This window comes from Pleurodeles waltl, chromosome 3_2 (assembly GCF_031143425.1).
Source record: "Pleurodeles waltl isolate 20211129_DDA chromosome 3_2, aPleWal1.hap1.20221129, whole genome shotgun sequence".
In the NCBI taxonomy this organism is placed as follows: Eukaryota; Metazoa; Chordata; class Amphibia; order Caudata; family Salamandridae; genus Pleurodeles; species Pleurodeles waltl.
This window is the reverse complement of record NC_090441.1, coordinates 33,540,441-33,555,584: the sequence shown is the minus strand read 5'-3', so window position 1 is coordinate 33,555,584 and position 15,144 is coordinate 33,540,441. Positions and strand designations below refer to the sequence as shown.

At 46.0% G+C, this 15,144-nt stretch overlaps 1 protein-coding gene across 3 annotated transcripts in view; it reads left to right on the top strand.

Moving 5' to 3' along the window:
- Positions 1-15,144, top strand: part of CAMKK1 (calcium/calmodulin dependent protein kinase kinase 1) — a 1,090,978-nt gene that overhangs the window by 798,609 nt on the left and 277,225 nt on the right. For all 3 annotated transcript variants that reach the window (XM_069226681.1, XM_069226682.1, XM_069226683.1), the window contains 2 exons: positions 2,075-2,128; positions 7,802-7,875. In XM_069226681.1, the coding sequence (XP_069082782.1) occupies positions 2,075-2,128; positions 7,802-7,875 (128 nt within the window). The remainder of the gene's footprint in view (positions 1-2,074; positions 2,129-7,801; positions 7,876-15,144) is intronic.

Genomic DNA, 15,144 nt, shown 5'->3' with positions numbered 1-15,144 from the left:
TCGCCTCCTAGACACCCATCCTTTTCTCCACTCACGGGCCCCTATATGGGGTAATAACGGCCTACAGATAGAAGGGTCCATCCCTCATTGGGAGCTGTGGAGCTCAGCCAGCATTGAATTTTTGGATCCGATCATCGAGAATGTCGAGAGTGGTGTTACTTGCAACTCAAAAACTGTCTCCAACATAACATGGGGGCCGGGCCCTGGACCCTACAGGTCTTCCCTGTCCTGTCTTACCTTAAGACCTGGGGCAGCTTCAAGGGCGTGATGGTGAGCCTGTATGGGGTTCTTGCACATTACCTTTATTCACAACCCCTTCTAGACAATCTATGCTCCATATGGCAGATACACCTCCAGCCGGAGTTTGAGATGGAGGACTGGATGGATATGTTAGCGGCCCTGAACAGAGGTGTCCGAGAAGCATGCCTAAAGTTTTACCTTTTTAAAGTGATTCACGATTGGTACCAGACCCCTGCGAAATTGCACAAAATGGGTCTTTTACCCCACGCCAACTGCTGCCGCTGTCTGGAGACCCAATGTGGTCTGATTCATGTCCTATGCGAATGTACGTTGATCCTGCCCTTCTGGGAGGCTGTAGGCTCCACCCTTAGTGCTTCCATGACACTATAGATGCCACTCTTTTCTTCCTTCATACTCTTGCACGCCATGAGAGATACCCCTGAGCTAACCTGCCCGCAACAGCGCTTGCTACATGCGGCCCTTGCGACGGTCAAGATCATGATCCTCTGCCACTGGAGGTCCCCTGCCCTCCCAACGTCGGAAGAGTGGTTGGTGGCAATGATCCGAACTGCCGTGCATGAACGCGTCATATACCAAATGCAACACCAAACTACCCAGTATCAGCAGACAGGGGCGCTCTTTCCCACAGAAAACTCGTAGCATACTCCGCGTCCAACCATTCTAACTCTGAATAACTATTCCACACCCTCCTCCTCTCACTAGACAGGTATCCTCACGGCCCTCCCCCTCCACCCATTTGCCTACTCTTCTTCCCCATGCACCCCCAAACCCATTCAGAACGCACTGGACGCTAGGTCCTCCCTCTCCCTCTCCCTCTTCCTCTTTCGTGATAAACCTATCTCATCCTCTCCCACCCTACTCTGCCCTATCTCCTTCTCCCCTACACACCCCTCCTGCTCATTTTATTTTACTATACTGTACCCTGTCTGTCGTCACTTGGCCCTCCTCAACTTGACTTCACCCCTCCCTAATCCATCCTACCTTATCCAATCACGCACTAGTGCCTAGCCTTACCTCCCAGCCCGTCACACTACCCCCTCACATAGGCATAGTCTGCTTTCTACGCCCTCACTTCCACAACCCCCTCTGCTATACCATGGTATGGACACATGGTCCTACAACCATAAAATAACGGCCCACAGTCAAGGCCTACTGGATAATGCACCTTCCTGTGCCACTCCCTAACTAGACCTCACTACCAAATACTTACCTCCCATGCTTTTCCCCATCGCAGCATGAAGTTCGGAACAACCAAGGGTCAGTTTCGCTCCCTCGGCGACCCGTGGCCGCTGGGTACGACCACGGACATGGTTTAGGGTGCGGGACCCACCAATCCCTAGGTTAACATGCACCCAGCCTGTACCAAGACCCTAGTGGCCCTACAGAGACCCATCCCCTCGCTAGATAGTAGCACACTTGCAAAGTGGATCATCCTCACCATTTCCCTCTGCTTTCACTGTTTATGAGTCAATTGATGGTCTTCTACGTTCTGTTCTTTTTATGTATTGACCCACGGCAGGCTATACTGTTTCTCTGTATACAGTCTTGTTAATCAATAAAAAAAATTACAACACAAAAAAAATAGAGGCAAGATTAAAAAAGATGCATGCCATGTACTGTATTTTAAATAATACAGTTTAAATAATAAGTGGTAACGTTGCAGCATCAAAATACACAAATCCAAGCAAAATTCCAGAGACTATTTAAGTTCTGTCTCTGAACCCTGCTGTTAGTTGTACAGTTGTTATACGTTTTTTTTTTAGGGAAAGATCCCCAGTTGTTTTATTAATTTTTAACATGTCTTTTCTTGTAGGCGTTGGACGTTTGGGCCATGGGCATTACACTTTACTGCTTTGTGTTTGGAAAGGTGAGTAAACAGATCAGTTAGTACAGGAATTCTAGAATAGGCAGTTTTTTTAAACGCAAGAGTGTCAATTATGTTTTGATTTGTGCCTCAAAGCTTTTTGATTCCATCATTGAGCATGCGATCTGATCTTTACCCAGTAGCCTGTATTCCGTTTTCCTGACCACATTCCTGGACCACATATTAAAAAGGAATAGACACTAGGTGGATTGCACAGCCATACATTTTATCTTAACATAACATATCATAACATATGTTCAAAATGTAACTCAATTTCTCTTGAGTAACCAGAGAACTGGAAACTATACAAAGATCTAAAACGTAATTTAACATTCTGAAATTCTTGCTTGATGATTGATAGACTCAGTTTCTGTATGATGTACTCCTTCCTTTGAAGACTGATTTGTAAAAAAAAAAAAAAAAAAAAAAATAAAAGCATAGAAGTGACTATTCTGTCAGTGGTGCACGAACAACTCACTAAAATCATAGTGTTTCTAAGCAACCAATCTGTTAATGTTTATTGAAATTTGGGTCTCCTATGACAAGAGAACAGGCAGGGCCGGCTTTAGCGCTGGTGGCGCAGGGAGCGACAATCTTTTTTGGCGCCTCCCCACCCCATGATCTCCTCCTTGGATTCTCTCACTACCACCTGGAAAAAATGCCCCTCATCACTCTATAGCACCTCTCTCACATATATTTCGTTTATTTTAAAGCGCTGGCAAAAGCAGGCTTTACTAATCCACTCAGCTAGCCACATGAAATACAGTTGTGTTTTTCGCAGCAGGCATATTAACCCTCTGCTCTACTTTACCGCGAGTCAAAACTGCCACCAGACAAAACGCTGATCACCCCATCTAACAGAAACATTAATCACACGTTACATTAATCACAAGGTATCTTGACGTTTTTATTACTGCCTCAAAGCTGGACGCACAAGGAACTCTGCAGCAGGTGCTTTAAAATTCAAAGCTATTGCTAAACACAGTGCCCCCCTGAGGTCAGTCTCCCCCCCCCCACCCCCCTTTCCAGATCAGCACCCAGTACGGCCGCACCGGTCGCACCGCCCTAAAGCCGGCCCTGAGGGCAGGTACTGAGTTTTTTTTGGCCACTCGCCAAGTGGTAGATCGTACATCAGGTGGTTAATAGCTAACCTAACACTGGCATATTGCATTACAGAGCAAGTGCAGTGAATGTGTCAAAGTTTTTTCAGAGGGAGTTGGCCATCCTTTCCATTTCAAATGAGAATTGTGAATTATATTTCCCTAAATATATTACTTTAAACAGGACAAATAAAATATGGAAGAAACTGGCAAATAGGAGGCACTCTGGATACAATTTATCACTCAAATGAGGCACTGCATTTAGGACAGTGGCACTTGGAAGGGTAATAGATGTGAGTTGTGGATACCATGCCGTGTCTGACCACTGACAGACTTGCATCACTGCACCTTGAGAGTCATCCATCAAGAGAACACATGTTGATTCTCATGTAAGGTCAATCGTTCTCTGCCCTGCAGCTACACCCAGAGATGCCATACTCCACACTTAGTTCTCCTTATCAAATGGCTATGAATTGTAGGGTCACAGGAAATATCATATTATGGCATCTTGGCCCAACACTATTTATATAGGAGCATAAGATAACCCCTAAATCTAATAACATTAATAATGGCATATTACAGTGTATGATTTGGAAAATTGAGTTACTCTTACGAAGTGACTCAGCACTTTGGTTAGTTCAGTTGCATTCCGCATAACCTTACTTGATCTCTTCTTAAGGCCCAGACTGATTCCGCCCTTCAAAATAATGCTCAGACTCACTCAAGTTATTTTTCTTTATTCCTCTGGATGTTGCCTATCCTCACCTTCCTCTGGGTGTTGTCTGCATCTGTTGTCCATTAAATACTGACCAGTGCCACGAGTCTGAACAAAACAGTGGCTGTTCTGCCATATAAACAAAATCAGCATAACAAAATACATTATTTGTAGTTAAATAATCCCACAAGAAGGGCATGGACTTGAACACGAGTTTATGAGAAAATGCTTAATTTCAATGTGCAGTGCATTTTCACAATGCTGGTTTCAGTTTGTATTTTTGTGTTTGGAATTCGCAATAAATAGGGAGTTTTGCTTGCTTTTTTAAGGAAAACAGAGTTGTGAAAATTCAGAGCTGAAGTCTGCAGGGTAAAAACAGGGGGCTTGTAAAGAATGTATATTTACATGTGCACATTTAGAACCACACCTATGAGTAATTACACCTACGAGTAACTTTACTCCTTTTTGCTATTCATCTTTTCTTAGGGACTTGCACGTCTCTGATTCCTGCCTCTTACACTTGGATTTACAGGTGGAAAGTTACTACTTGTAACTTTTCATGCGTAGGTGGGGTCCCCCTTATGGTAAAATATGAGGAAAAATAATAACTTTCATAATTATGAAACATGTTAAACATTTTAATGTGAAATAAAAATGTAAATTAACTTGAAATAATTTGTATTAATCCGGAATAAACAAAAAAACAAAAACGTTTAAGTGCATTAATTAATCAAATCAAAAGTTTAATTACTAATTGGATAACCCAAACTTGAAGCTAAGCTATCTGTTCCTCTGGCAGTAAAAAAAAAGTGTGGATGCTTCTGGAAGACGCTGCATCATGCATTTCGCACTACTACTACCTGTGCCACTGCATTATGCTGAAGTTAAACTCGATTGTAAACATGTAACCCTGGCTCACAGGCATGCCAACACTAACATTTCAGAATCTGCAGAAAGTTCCCGAATAATGTCAGATGTGTTATCTAACTGGAATGGCTGGCTTATTTGTATACTGCTTCATCTCACAGCCTCCTAACATGCACTGATTCATGATCACAACATAAAGCTGACAAATTGATGTAAAAATATTTTGTGCCCGACTCCTTAAAAAGTTATTAATCACAAGATGTCTAGCCATTGAGCTATTGGAAGCAGACACCTCCGACCTTCTGCCAGATGTTGGATTTTGTGTAACTTTCCTGTTATTCCACTACATTCCCTACTTGTAAATGGATAAAGTCTCCTCATAAAGAGAATACCCATGGAAGTGGGGTTGGATGAGGTATTGTACACATGCAAACCAATTTTCAATGTGAAGGCTTCCATTCTATCACACACTGAAAAAGTATGACTGTTTTTTGTACTTACTGATACTCATCACACCACATAACCACAAAGTTGCATGACAACCCTCTTCCCTTTCCCTTCCTAGGATTAAGCAGCATTTCATGAAGTGGCTGTATTTTGCCCCTTGTTGACTATCCTGGCTAGGTAATCTAAGCATATGTGAAGACGTAGGAGAACCTGATGCGGTGCACAATCTCCTGGACCAAGAGCCTGACCAATTGGCAGCCTGCCCAAACTAGTTTAACTAGATTAATACTGCAGAAAATAATCTGACTAATGCAATTCTCTTTCATTGTATAATCGCATTTCTCACTGCTGTAAAATCTCCTGTCTCCCCCACATTGACCCATATTCTCTCTCTTGTTCCCCTCTATCCACTTCATTTTATGTTTCGCCCATTCCTTCTGCATCATTGCTACTGTACCCTAAACTCAAACTGCTGCTCCTTACCTGTGCGTTTGTATAAAAATGGTGAACATTTCAAAACATACACAGATCAGACAAGGGTTTAGTTGAAGAAATACATCTACTTTGTGTTTGTACCTTTTTTATTTTATTTGAAGCTTTGGAATTGTGACCTCTTCAGTTTGCTGAGGTCAACAGAGCTGAGTGCATGCACTGTGTAAAACCAGTATGTTTTTATCTTCTTGATCCATATTCCATTAGTAGGAGCGTGACCAGATGTAGTCAAGGCACTATGTTTTGGCTGAGACATGTCAAATTAATGATAACTCATTTCTTGTATCCTGTAACTTATTTATGTAGGGAATCTTGCCCTGTTCTGTAGGATTTGTTATAACAATTATGCCGTAAGGTAAGGCTTCCTGTCAAGGTCATCTTGTTTTTTAGTATGTATGCCGCACTGGGCTCTATCAACTTTTTTGTTGTAGGCCCCATGCCTCTGTTGAAAGAAAGCATTAATTTATTTTTAACTTGGCTCTCCTGTTTGGGAAAGCTAAGCAATACCATGCCATACATGAAATTTGGCTTGGAAATTGCAAATCTTTAATTAGATTTGTAATACCTATTTTAGTTTTTTATCCTTTGCCAAATATTACATTGAATGGCTAGTTCGACGATGGTTGCTTAATAGAATGCATATTGTAGTTAAGGGCATTTCACCGCGCTAGTCAGTCTTCCTGGAACAAGCTGTATACAAGCTTCCTAGACAATTCTAGAGAAAGTTTCCCAACCTGATTTTCTGCGATATTTGGACCTGTCTCTGCTCTTTACTGGGAAAGCTTCCTGATGGATGGAGCTTGGATTTTAGAAGATGTGTGATGTGAAGCTACAAAGATTCTGGGCCCATATCGAGGTGCTGATTTAGAGAACCCCAAACTACTTGAGTGGTTGCTAAAATTCCAGTCCTGAAGACATGTAAGTTTGGACCTGGAGAATCCTGTGAAGCCTAGAGGACTCCTGATATTGTGGAAGAATTCCTTGCTGACCTCTAAGATTCTAGGAACAGCTGAGCAGATCCATCTGGTTATGTTGTATTTTCTAATCATTTTGTCACAAGGACTGAGTACTTTAGAGCTCACACAACCATGTCTAAACATTTCTACCCATATCCTCCTGGCTTGTTTGAACTGAACGTATGGTTGGCTGTTTCCCCTTAAAATAATAAGTGATATGGTCCAGCAGAAGGAGCCATTGGACTTCTCTACAAGTGAGTGAGATACCAACAAACAGTCTAGAAATAGTCTGATATTGCTATGAAGGATCTTACTAGAGAGGAGTTAGGTCAGTCTAGGAGGCCAGAGAGCAGGGCTTTGTCTCTGTTGAGGTACCTGAGGACCAGGGATTAGATGACTCTTCTTAAGTCAGATGTAAGAAGATGAACATTCAATGTGCAGGTTAGGTGATGATATGTTTGCCCCTTTTTGAGATGTGAGGTCTAAGCTGATGGTGGTAAGTTAAATCCTAAGTGTTTTGGTTGCAATCCTGTTCAGTTAAGGAACCTTAGTTTGAACCTTTATGTTCTTTTCCTTCTTATCCCTTTTGATGTTTGGCTAAGTGAGTAGATATCACACCTCAAACATTTTCCCAGAGAATGACTTGTACGTGCAGTACACATACCAAAAGTGAGTACAGGAACCCTAAGAAAACCAAATCTGCACACCTTTGTGAACTGAATTATGATGCCTAGCTTATCAGGGTGGTTTCTCACAGGTCCATACACCAGTGCTGATACTATACATCAACATTGGTGTATGAAGTTGTGTATGATGTGTGTTCCCTTATACCAGGAAAGGTCAGCCTCAGTCGGGGAAAGTAACAGCAGTGCACATAAGTGTGCAATATGCAGCAAAATATGTCTCCTTCACATTCATGCTTTCTGAGCCAGGCATTTTTAAGTTGCAACTTCTTTTTCAACAAGCACCTGTGCAGAGCATATATGTATGATCAAAAATCACCCTGTACCTTAGTATTTAAACATCATTGTTGCTAGCATGTTAAGTGATCATGAACGAAAGATGGGTGTTGTCAACTGACTTGTTTTTGTATTTTAAGTGTCCTTTTATAGATGACTACATTCTCGTTCTCCATAACATGATCAAGAACAAGCCTGTGGAGTTCCCAGAGGAGTAAGTATATATTTCTGAAATGGGCAATAAATTGCAGTACACATCTATCTTCCAATATCATTGTTTCACAGCTGGGCTGTTCAAATACCTCCTGTCTAGTTCGTGTCAGAGCAAATGCTAATCCTATGGAAACTGTTGTCCTTAAGTCAAAACAAATAGCCAATTTAATAGATGCACAATGTGTTTATTTTTTTAAAGAAAGTTTCTGATAGCAAAGGTATACCCTAGTCCCCTGTGGAATAATTTATGGAAAATGGTGTCAGTGAACATAAGATCAGACGTCACAAAGTGGAACTTTCATGCATTTTGCACAGTCCTATAGTCTTTGGCTTTAGGCAGGAGACATGCCCATCAGGAGACACTGAACGTTCAGACAGACATCACGTAGCAGCGCTATGCCTTGAATAACAGAAATAACCGGTTCAGACCTCACACAGCAGAACAGACACTATGGGCTACATTGATCTTACTAGTGTTGGCTTTAGAGCACAGAGAGGAATTTCACAGATCTTACAGCCTCAAGCCTCACAGCAGCTCTACCCCCCAAGAGACAGATAGAGAGGCTTTGGCTTTACACAGCAGAGATATCTCTCATGTTACACAAGTCCTACAAGTGGGCTTCAGACAGCAAAGCTCAGCCCGTGTTAACACTGGCCATGCGTTCTTTGTCAATAAGCAGTAGAGCTGTCTCTTAGGCTGAGGGTCTAGACTGCATGGATAGCGCTCAGGATACAGAGATCTGACAGTCAAAGGCCCTACCTGCCATTTGCATTGTTGATGAATTCGCAATTTTCAGTAGTCAGAGTTCACGTGTGTTATTTTCATCACATGCATTAGTTTCAGATAGTCAGAATTTATCCGTACAACATTAACGCTCCGACTTCATGCACAATCACTCTCACTGACCCTTTTTCCCCTCTCCACTCTCTCCTTGCTTTTTATTCAACCTTTCTGTGCTCCTGTGTGTGTGTCTTACTCTTTCAAAGACTTTGGCCCTGATTCTGACCTTGGCGGACGGCGGAGGCCGTCCGCCAAGGTACCGCCGCCAAATGACCGCACCGTGGTCAGAAGACCGCGGCGGCCATTCAGACATTTCCTCTGGGCCGGCGGGCGCTCTCCAAAAGAGCGCCCGCCGGCCCAGAGGAAATGCCCCTGCAACGAGGACGCCGGCTCAGAATTGAGCCGGCGTAGTTGCAGGGGTGCGACGGGTGCACTTGCACCCGTCGCGTATTTCAGTGTCTGCAAAGCAGACACTGAAATACTTTGCGGGGCCCTCTTACGGGGGCCCCTGCAGTGCCCATGCCATTGGCATGGGCACTGCAGGGGCCCCCAGGGGCCCCGCGGCACCCCCTACCGGCATCCTGTTCATGGCGGGTTTCCCGCCATGAACAGGATGGCGGTAGGGGGTGTCAGAATCCCCATGGCTGCGGAGCGCGCTCCGCCGCCATGGAGGATTCCCCCGAGCAGCGGAAAGTCGGCGGGAGACCGCCGACTTTCCGCTTCTGACCGCGGCTGAACCGCCGCGGTCAGAATGCTTGTGGGAGCACCGCCAGCCTGTTGGCGGTGCTCCCGTGGTCGGTGGCCCTGGCGGCCACCGGCCGCCAGGGTCAGAATGACCCCCTTTGTCTTCCTATCAAATCATTGTACTTTAATGGGCAAAAGAGAAATGTCGTTGCAACTGGACACTCCCACCCCTAAAAAACAAACAAAAAAACTAGCGATTGTAAATGTGTGTTTCCCATGAAAATGAAAGACTCATAAGTGTGCCAGGTCATGAGAAGTTCACGCACTCTTTTCTATTGAGAAGTTATTGCATGCCAAATATTATTTTGACCAGCTAAGACATCTGTTTCCGATGTCTTCAAGGTCTACAAAATGTTTGCTTTCACTATGAAATCCGTGACACCAGTAGTTGATGTTGGAAAGCGAATGCCGTAGCATTCTGGCAATGTTTAGGAGGAATTACAGTCAAAGTAAGCGCACTACATTCATTTTCATAAAGGTTAAAAAAATCCTGTTATTGAATCCTCGAGCACCACGGCAGTAAGTAAAGCAAAGAGCAAATCTCTCTGTTTAACTTGTAAATGAATTCAAACATACATTTTCATGTAATCACAAGCTATTTTCAATTTTGTTTTTGGTTTAAATAGAAAAAACACTTGCTACGAGAATGAATGCACATAGATTGGTACTCTGCAAAGATCTGAGATAAAGGGAAGGGCAACATGGTTAGAAGCATCACTTTGAAGAAATGATCTTGGAAAATCATATAGGCACACGCCTCTGAAATGTAGTTCTTTTTGCATAAATTTGTGACATTTTTTTAATATTCGTCATCTACATTACCCCAGTAGGTGCACCTTATAAAAATGTAAATCTGATAGAGACTTCTAGTTGCAGATTCCTTACCTTAGAATTTTCCCCCAGGCATCTGACAAGATCCAGAGATTTTTTCTTCGAGCAATACCCTTGCGCGTCGTTAGGTCGCGACGGTTGACTCTGCGGGTGTCGTTGGCATCTTATTCGCCGTGATGACGTCGGGAGTACTACGTAGATGCTGCCTCAGATCGGTTCTTTTCTTTCCATGCCACGCGCTGATCCGGAGAGAGCTACCCTTGGTAAATTTTTTACCGACTTCGACTCTTTTGTTGAGTTTTTGTGAAATTTTTGTTGTGTCAAGGATGTCCCCAAAGACTGGCTTCAAACCATGCGAGGACTGTCACCGCAATATGTCAGTGACGGATCCGAATCGGGTCTGTTTGTGGTGCCTGGAGCACTACCACAACCCAAAGTCATACTCTGAGTGGCGACTCTGCATAGGACCCGGTCTCGCTCGAGAGGAAGGTCTCGAGACAGGTCGCGGAGCCACTCGTCTTCCTCCAAGTCTTCGTATCAAGGTAAGAAGTTGAAGAAATCCCATCATCCTTCGGCTTCACCCCATCGCCCGGCTGATGCAATGCGGGAGGACTGTCGATGCTTGAGGCCTCTGTCTTCGGAGCCTGCTTTTGGGTCTGTTCTGTGCCTCTCTGAGTTTCCGGAAGCCGGGACGACCTCTGCCCAATTAAAGGAATTCTATGAGGCCATGCGCCTCCTTTTTGGGCAGTCCGACCCTGCTACGGCACTTTCGGGCCCAAGGGGTTCGGTTGGGTGGGCCTTTGGGTTCCACACCAGCAGCTCTGGTCACCGAAGCCCCTTCCGGATCTGCTTTGGATCTGCACCAATGCCAATTGTACCCCCGAGACCTTCCCCGGCGCAGGTTCGATTGTCGAGGCTCCGGACGTCGGTGGTGGCCACCATCAACGTCGACCCAATCCTGATCCTTGACAACTCACAGCCTTCTTCGATGGGCCTATTCAGCCCATGTTGGATCCTGCCCCTTATTCTTATGGGTTTGAATTCAGGGAAGGATTGGAGGGGTCCCTGTACGCTTATGAATATCAGGATGACCCTAACATGGACTGGGCCCAGGATTTGGGTGAGGTCAGTGGTGTGGATACCTCTCCAGACACTGGCATGCTGTCTCCTCCTACTGTGGCTATGGTGGAGGGAGCTACCTATTCCATGGTGGTCAGTAGGGCGGCTGAGGTATTCAGCCTTAGGCTGCCTACTGTTCAGGTCAGGTCTATTCTCCTGATGGAAGTGCTTCAACCAGAGGCTTCCACCTCTGAGCCTCTTCTTCCATCTAATGAAACCCTCAGTGATGTCCTTTTGGGTACTTGGTCCAGACCCAGTACAGGGGCTCCTGTGAACATGACAATCGCATGCCACCATCGGCCCACCCCGAACGACCCTAAATTCCTTTCCCAACACCCCACGCCTGAAAGCCTTGTCACCCAGGCATCCTCATCCTCTGGGGCATTCCCTTCCGTACCTCCGGATCGGGAATCCAAAAGGCTGTGACAATTTGGGAAGAAGATGTTTTCTTCCTCCAGTCTAGCGCTGCGGTCAGTGAACACTGCATGCCTTTTGGGCCGTTATATTCACTCTCTGTGGGATCGGTCGTGCAAGTTCTGCTGCAGATAATGAAGGAGGCCTGTGCTATCATCTCCCAAGCTGTCACCAATGGGAGAGATGCAGCAAAGTTCACTATCCGATGTGGGCTGGACACGACCGACTCGCTAGGTAGATCAGTTGCAACGACGGTTGCCTTGAGGCACCACGCCTGGTTACATACATCTGGTTTGTCAGGGGATGAAAGACTCTTATGGACATGCCCTTTGATGGCTCCGTTTTTTTGGAGACAGGGTGGACTCGGCGCTGGAGAGGTTCAAGGACTCCTGGGCTATGGCTTGGTGCCTCGGCCTTTCCACTGCCCCTCGTCCCCAACAGTATGCCTTTCCCTCTTTCGTGGCCACGGAAGGGACTCCCTGTCGCGTCCCTTTCCCAGCCATCCTTCCACCCATGCTGATCAGCCCCTGTGTGGCGGGGTACATGAAATCCCACATGGTCGTGGGGCATAGAACCAGAGAGGTCTGCCCAGTCCACCCCCACCCCTGCTGCAGCCTCCAAACCCTCCTAGTCTATCACCTGCCCCACTGAGAATCCATCACTATGGACAAGTGGGTTTTGCAGATCATTCGAAGGGGCTACTCCCTCCCTTTTGAGTCTGCCCCACCAGCCATGTCTACATTATTCCGCCATATAACGGAGGATCATTTGGCACTTCTCTGCCAGGATGTCGCAGCTCTCTTGGCCAAGGGAGCCTTAGAGAGGGTCCCTGCGCCAGAAGTAGGTCATGGTTCTTATTCCCGGTACTTTCTGGTGCCTAAAAAAGACAAGGGCTTAAGTTCTATCCTAGACCTTCGGGTCCTTAATCTCTTCCTCAAGAAGTAGAGATTCAAAATGCTCACCCTGGCTCAGGTCCTGTCTGCCTTGGACCCAGGAGAATGGATGGTAGTGTTGGACTTGCAGGACGCTTATTTCCATATTACCATCCTGCCTGCCCACAGACGTTACCTACGTTTAGGTCACAAACACTTTCAATTTATCATGCTCCCCTTCGGCCTTAGCAGTGCTCCTTGGGTGTTCATGAAAGTGATGGCAGTGGTTGATTCTTATCTGTGCAGGTTGGGAGTTTTAGCCTTCCCCTACCTCGACGACTGGCTCTTGAAGGCCAACTCGCCCAGAAAGTTGTCTCCCAGCTTCAGACTACAGTGAACCTCCTGCACACGCTGGGGTTCACTATAAATGTGGCGAAGTCACACCTGACTCTCTCTCTGACGCTCCCTTTCATCAGAGCTGTTCTGGACACAGTGCAGTTTTGGGCCTATCCTCCTGAAAAGCGAGTCCAGGATATTGAGGCTATGATTCCGATCTTTCAGCTGGGTTTCGGTGAAACTGATTCTGAGGCTGCTGGGCCTCATGGGCTCCTGCATCCTGCTGGTGACACATGCCAGGTGGCATATGCGGGCTCTGCAGTGGGACTTGAAGTTCCAGTGGGCGCAGCATCAGGGAAATCTCTCTGACATGGTCCAGACCTCGGAGGGGATTGCAAAAGACCTGCAGTGGTGGCTTTCGTACCGGCATTGGGTCCACGGAAGAACCCTCTCCCTTTCCCATACCGATGAACGTGTCACTTCTGGGATGGGGCGGCTACATGGGAGGGGGTAAAGATCAGAGGCCTCTGGTCTCCGACTGAGTCTGGGCTCCATATCAATCGTCTGGAGCTCCGGGTGATCAGGCTTGCATTGAAAGCATTTCTTCCCTCTCTCAAAGGGAAGGTAGTGCAAGTGTTCATGGACAGTACTACCGTCATGTGGTACTGCAACAAACAGGGGCGAGTAGGGTCCTGGACCCTTTGTCAGGAGGCGCAGTGCCTCTGGACATGGCTACCACATCTGGACATCACACTGGTGGTTCAACATCTGGCAGTCTTGCTAAACACCAGAGCAGATGAACTCAGCCATCGATGCATAGCCAATCACAAATGGCATCTCCATCCAGAGGTGGTGCAAGGTCTCTTTCAGCAGTGGGGAGAGCCTTGGTTAGATCTGTTCACCTCAGCAGAGAACGCACAATGTCAGCTGTTTTGCACGTTGGAGTTTCCAAGGCGGCACTCGCTCGGAGACTCTTTTCGTCTTGAGTGGAACTCCGACCTCCTTTACGCCTTTCTGCCTATACCACTTCTGTCCAGAATTCTCAAGATCAAGAACGACCAGGCTCAAGAAATCTTGGTGGCTCCAGACTGGTCACAGTTAGTATGGTATCCAGAGCTACTGAGCATGGCCATAGATCCACCACTCAGACTGCCCGTTTGGGAGGATCTTCTGTCGCAGCAACAGGGGACGGTTTTCCAGCCGACCCTGTCCAATCTCCGCCTTCATGCATGGAGATTGAGCGGCAGCAGTTGACAGCTTTTGACCTTCCACCCGAAGTCTGTGATGTAATCTTGGCAGCCAGGCATCCCTCCACCAAAACAGTATACAGCTGTCATTGGCATAAATCTGTGGCATGGTGTACCAACAAATCTGTTGATACCCTCTCTGCTCCTCTTTCTGAGGTTCTTTTGTTCATTCTTTCTTTGGCCCAGCAGAGCTCTGCTTTGGGCACCCTTAAGGGCTATTTATCAGCTATCTCAGCATTTCTTAGGTTACCTGATCAGCCTTCACTCTTTAAGTCTCCTATTGTTAGTAGATTCCTTAAGGGCCTCACCCATTTGTTTCCTCCCACTCCGTTTATAATGCCTCAGTGGGACCTCAATCTTGTCCTTACTTCATGTGTGCTCCTTTTGAGCCGATGCACAATTGTCCCTTACGGCTCTGTTAGAAATGGGGTCTTTGGTTGGCAGTCAGGTTACCCCCTGTCCAAGCAAGGACTCTCACTCTAGTCAGGGTAAAGGAGAATCACCCGCTCACCCCCTTGGTAGCTTGGCGCAAGCAGGCAGGCTTAACTTCAGAGTATAGGTGTAAAGTATTTGTACCAACACGCACAGTAACTCAGTGAAAACACTACAAAATAACACAACACAGGTTTAGAAAAATAGGTAATATTTATCTATACAAAACAAGACCAAAAACGACAAACATCCACCATACACAAGTCAAGTTATGAATTAAAAAGCAAAAAAAGTCTTAAATCCTTAGAAAACAGTGCTAACACTTTTAGCATAAAAAAAGTACCTGGGTTGCGTCAAAATAACACTGCAAGGTGTGTGTCGGAAAACGCCAGCAATGCGTTGATTTCTCACTCGCAAGCGAGACCGTGCGTCGTTCCTCCTCTGGTCAGCATGCAGTGTTTTTCCTCTCCACAGGAGAGCAAGGCATCGATCCG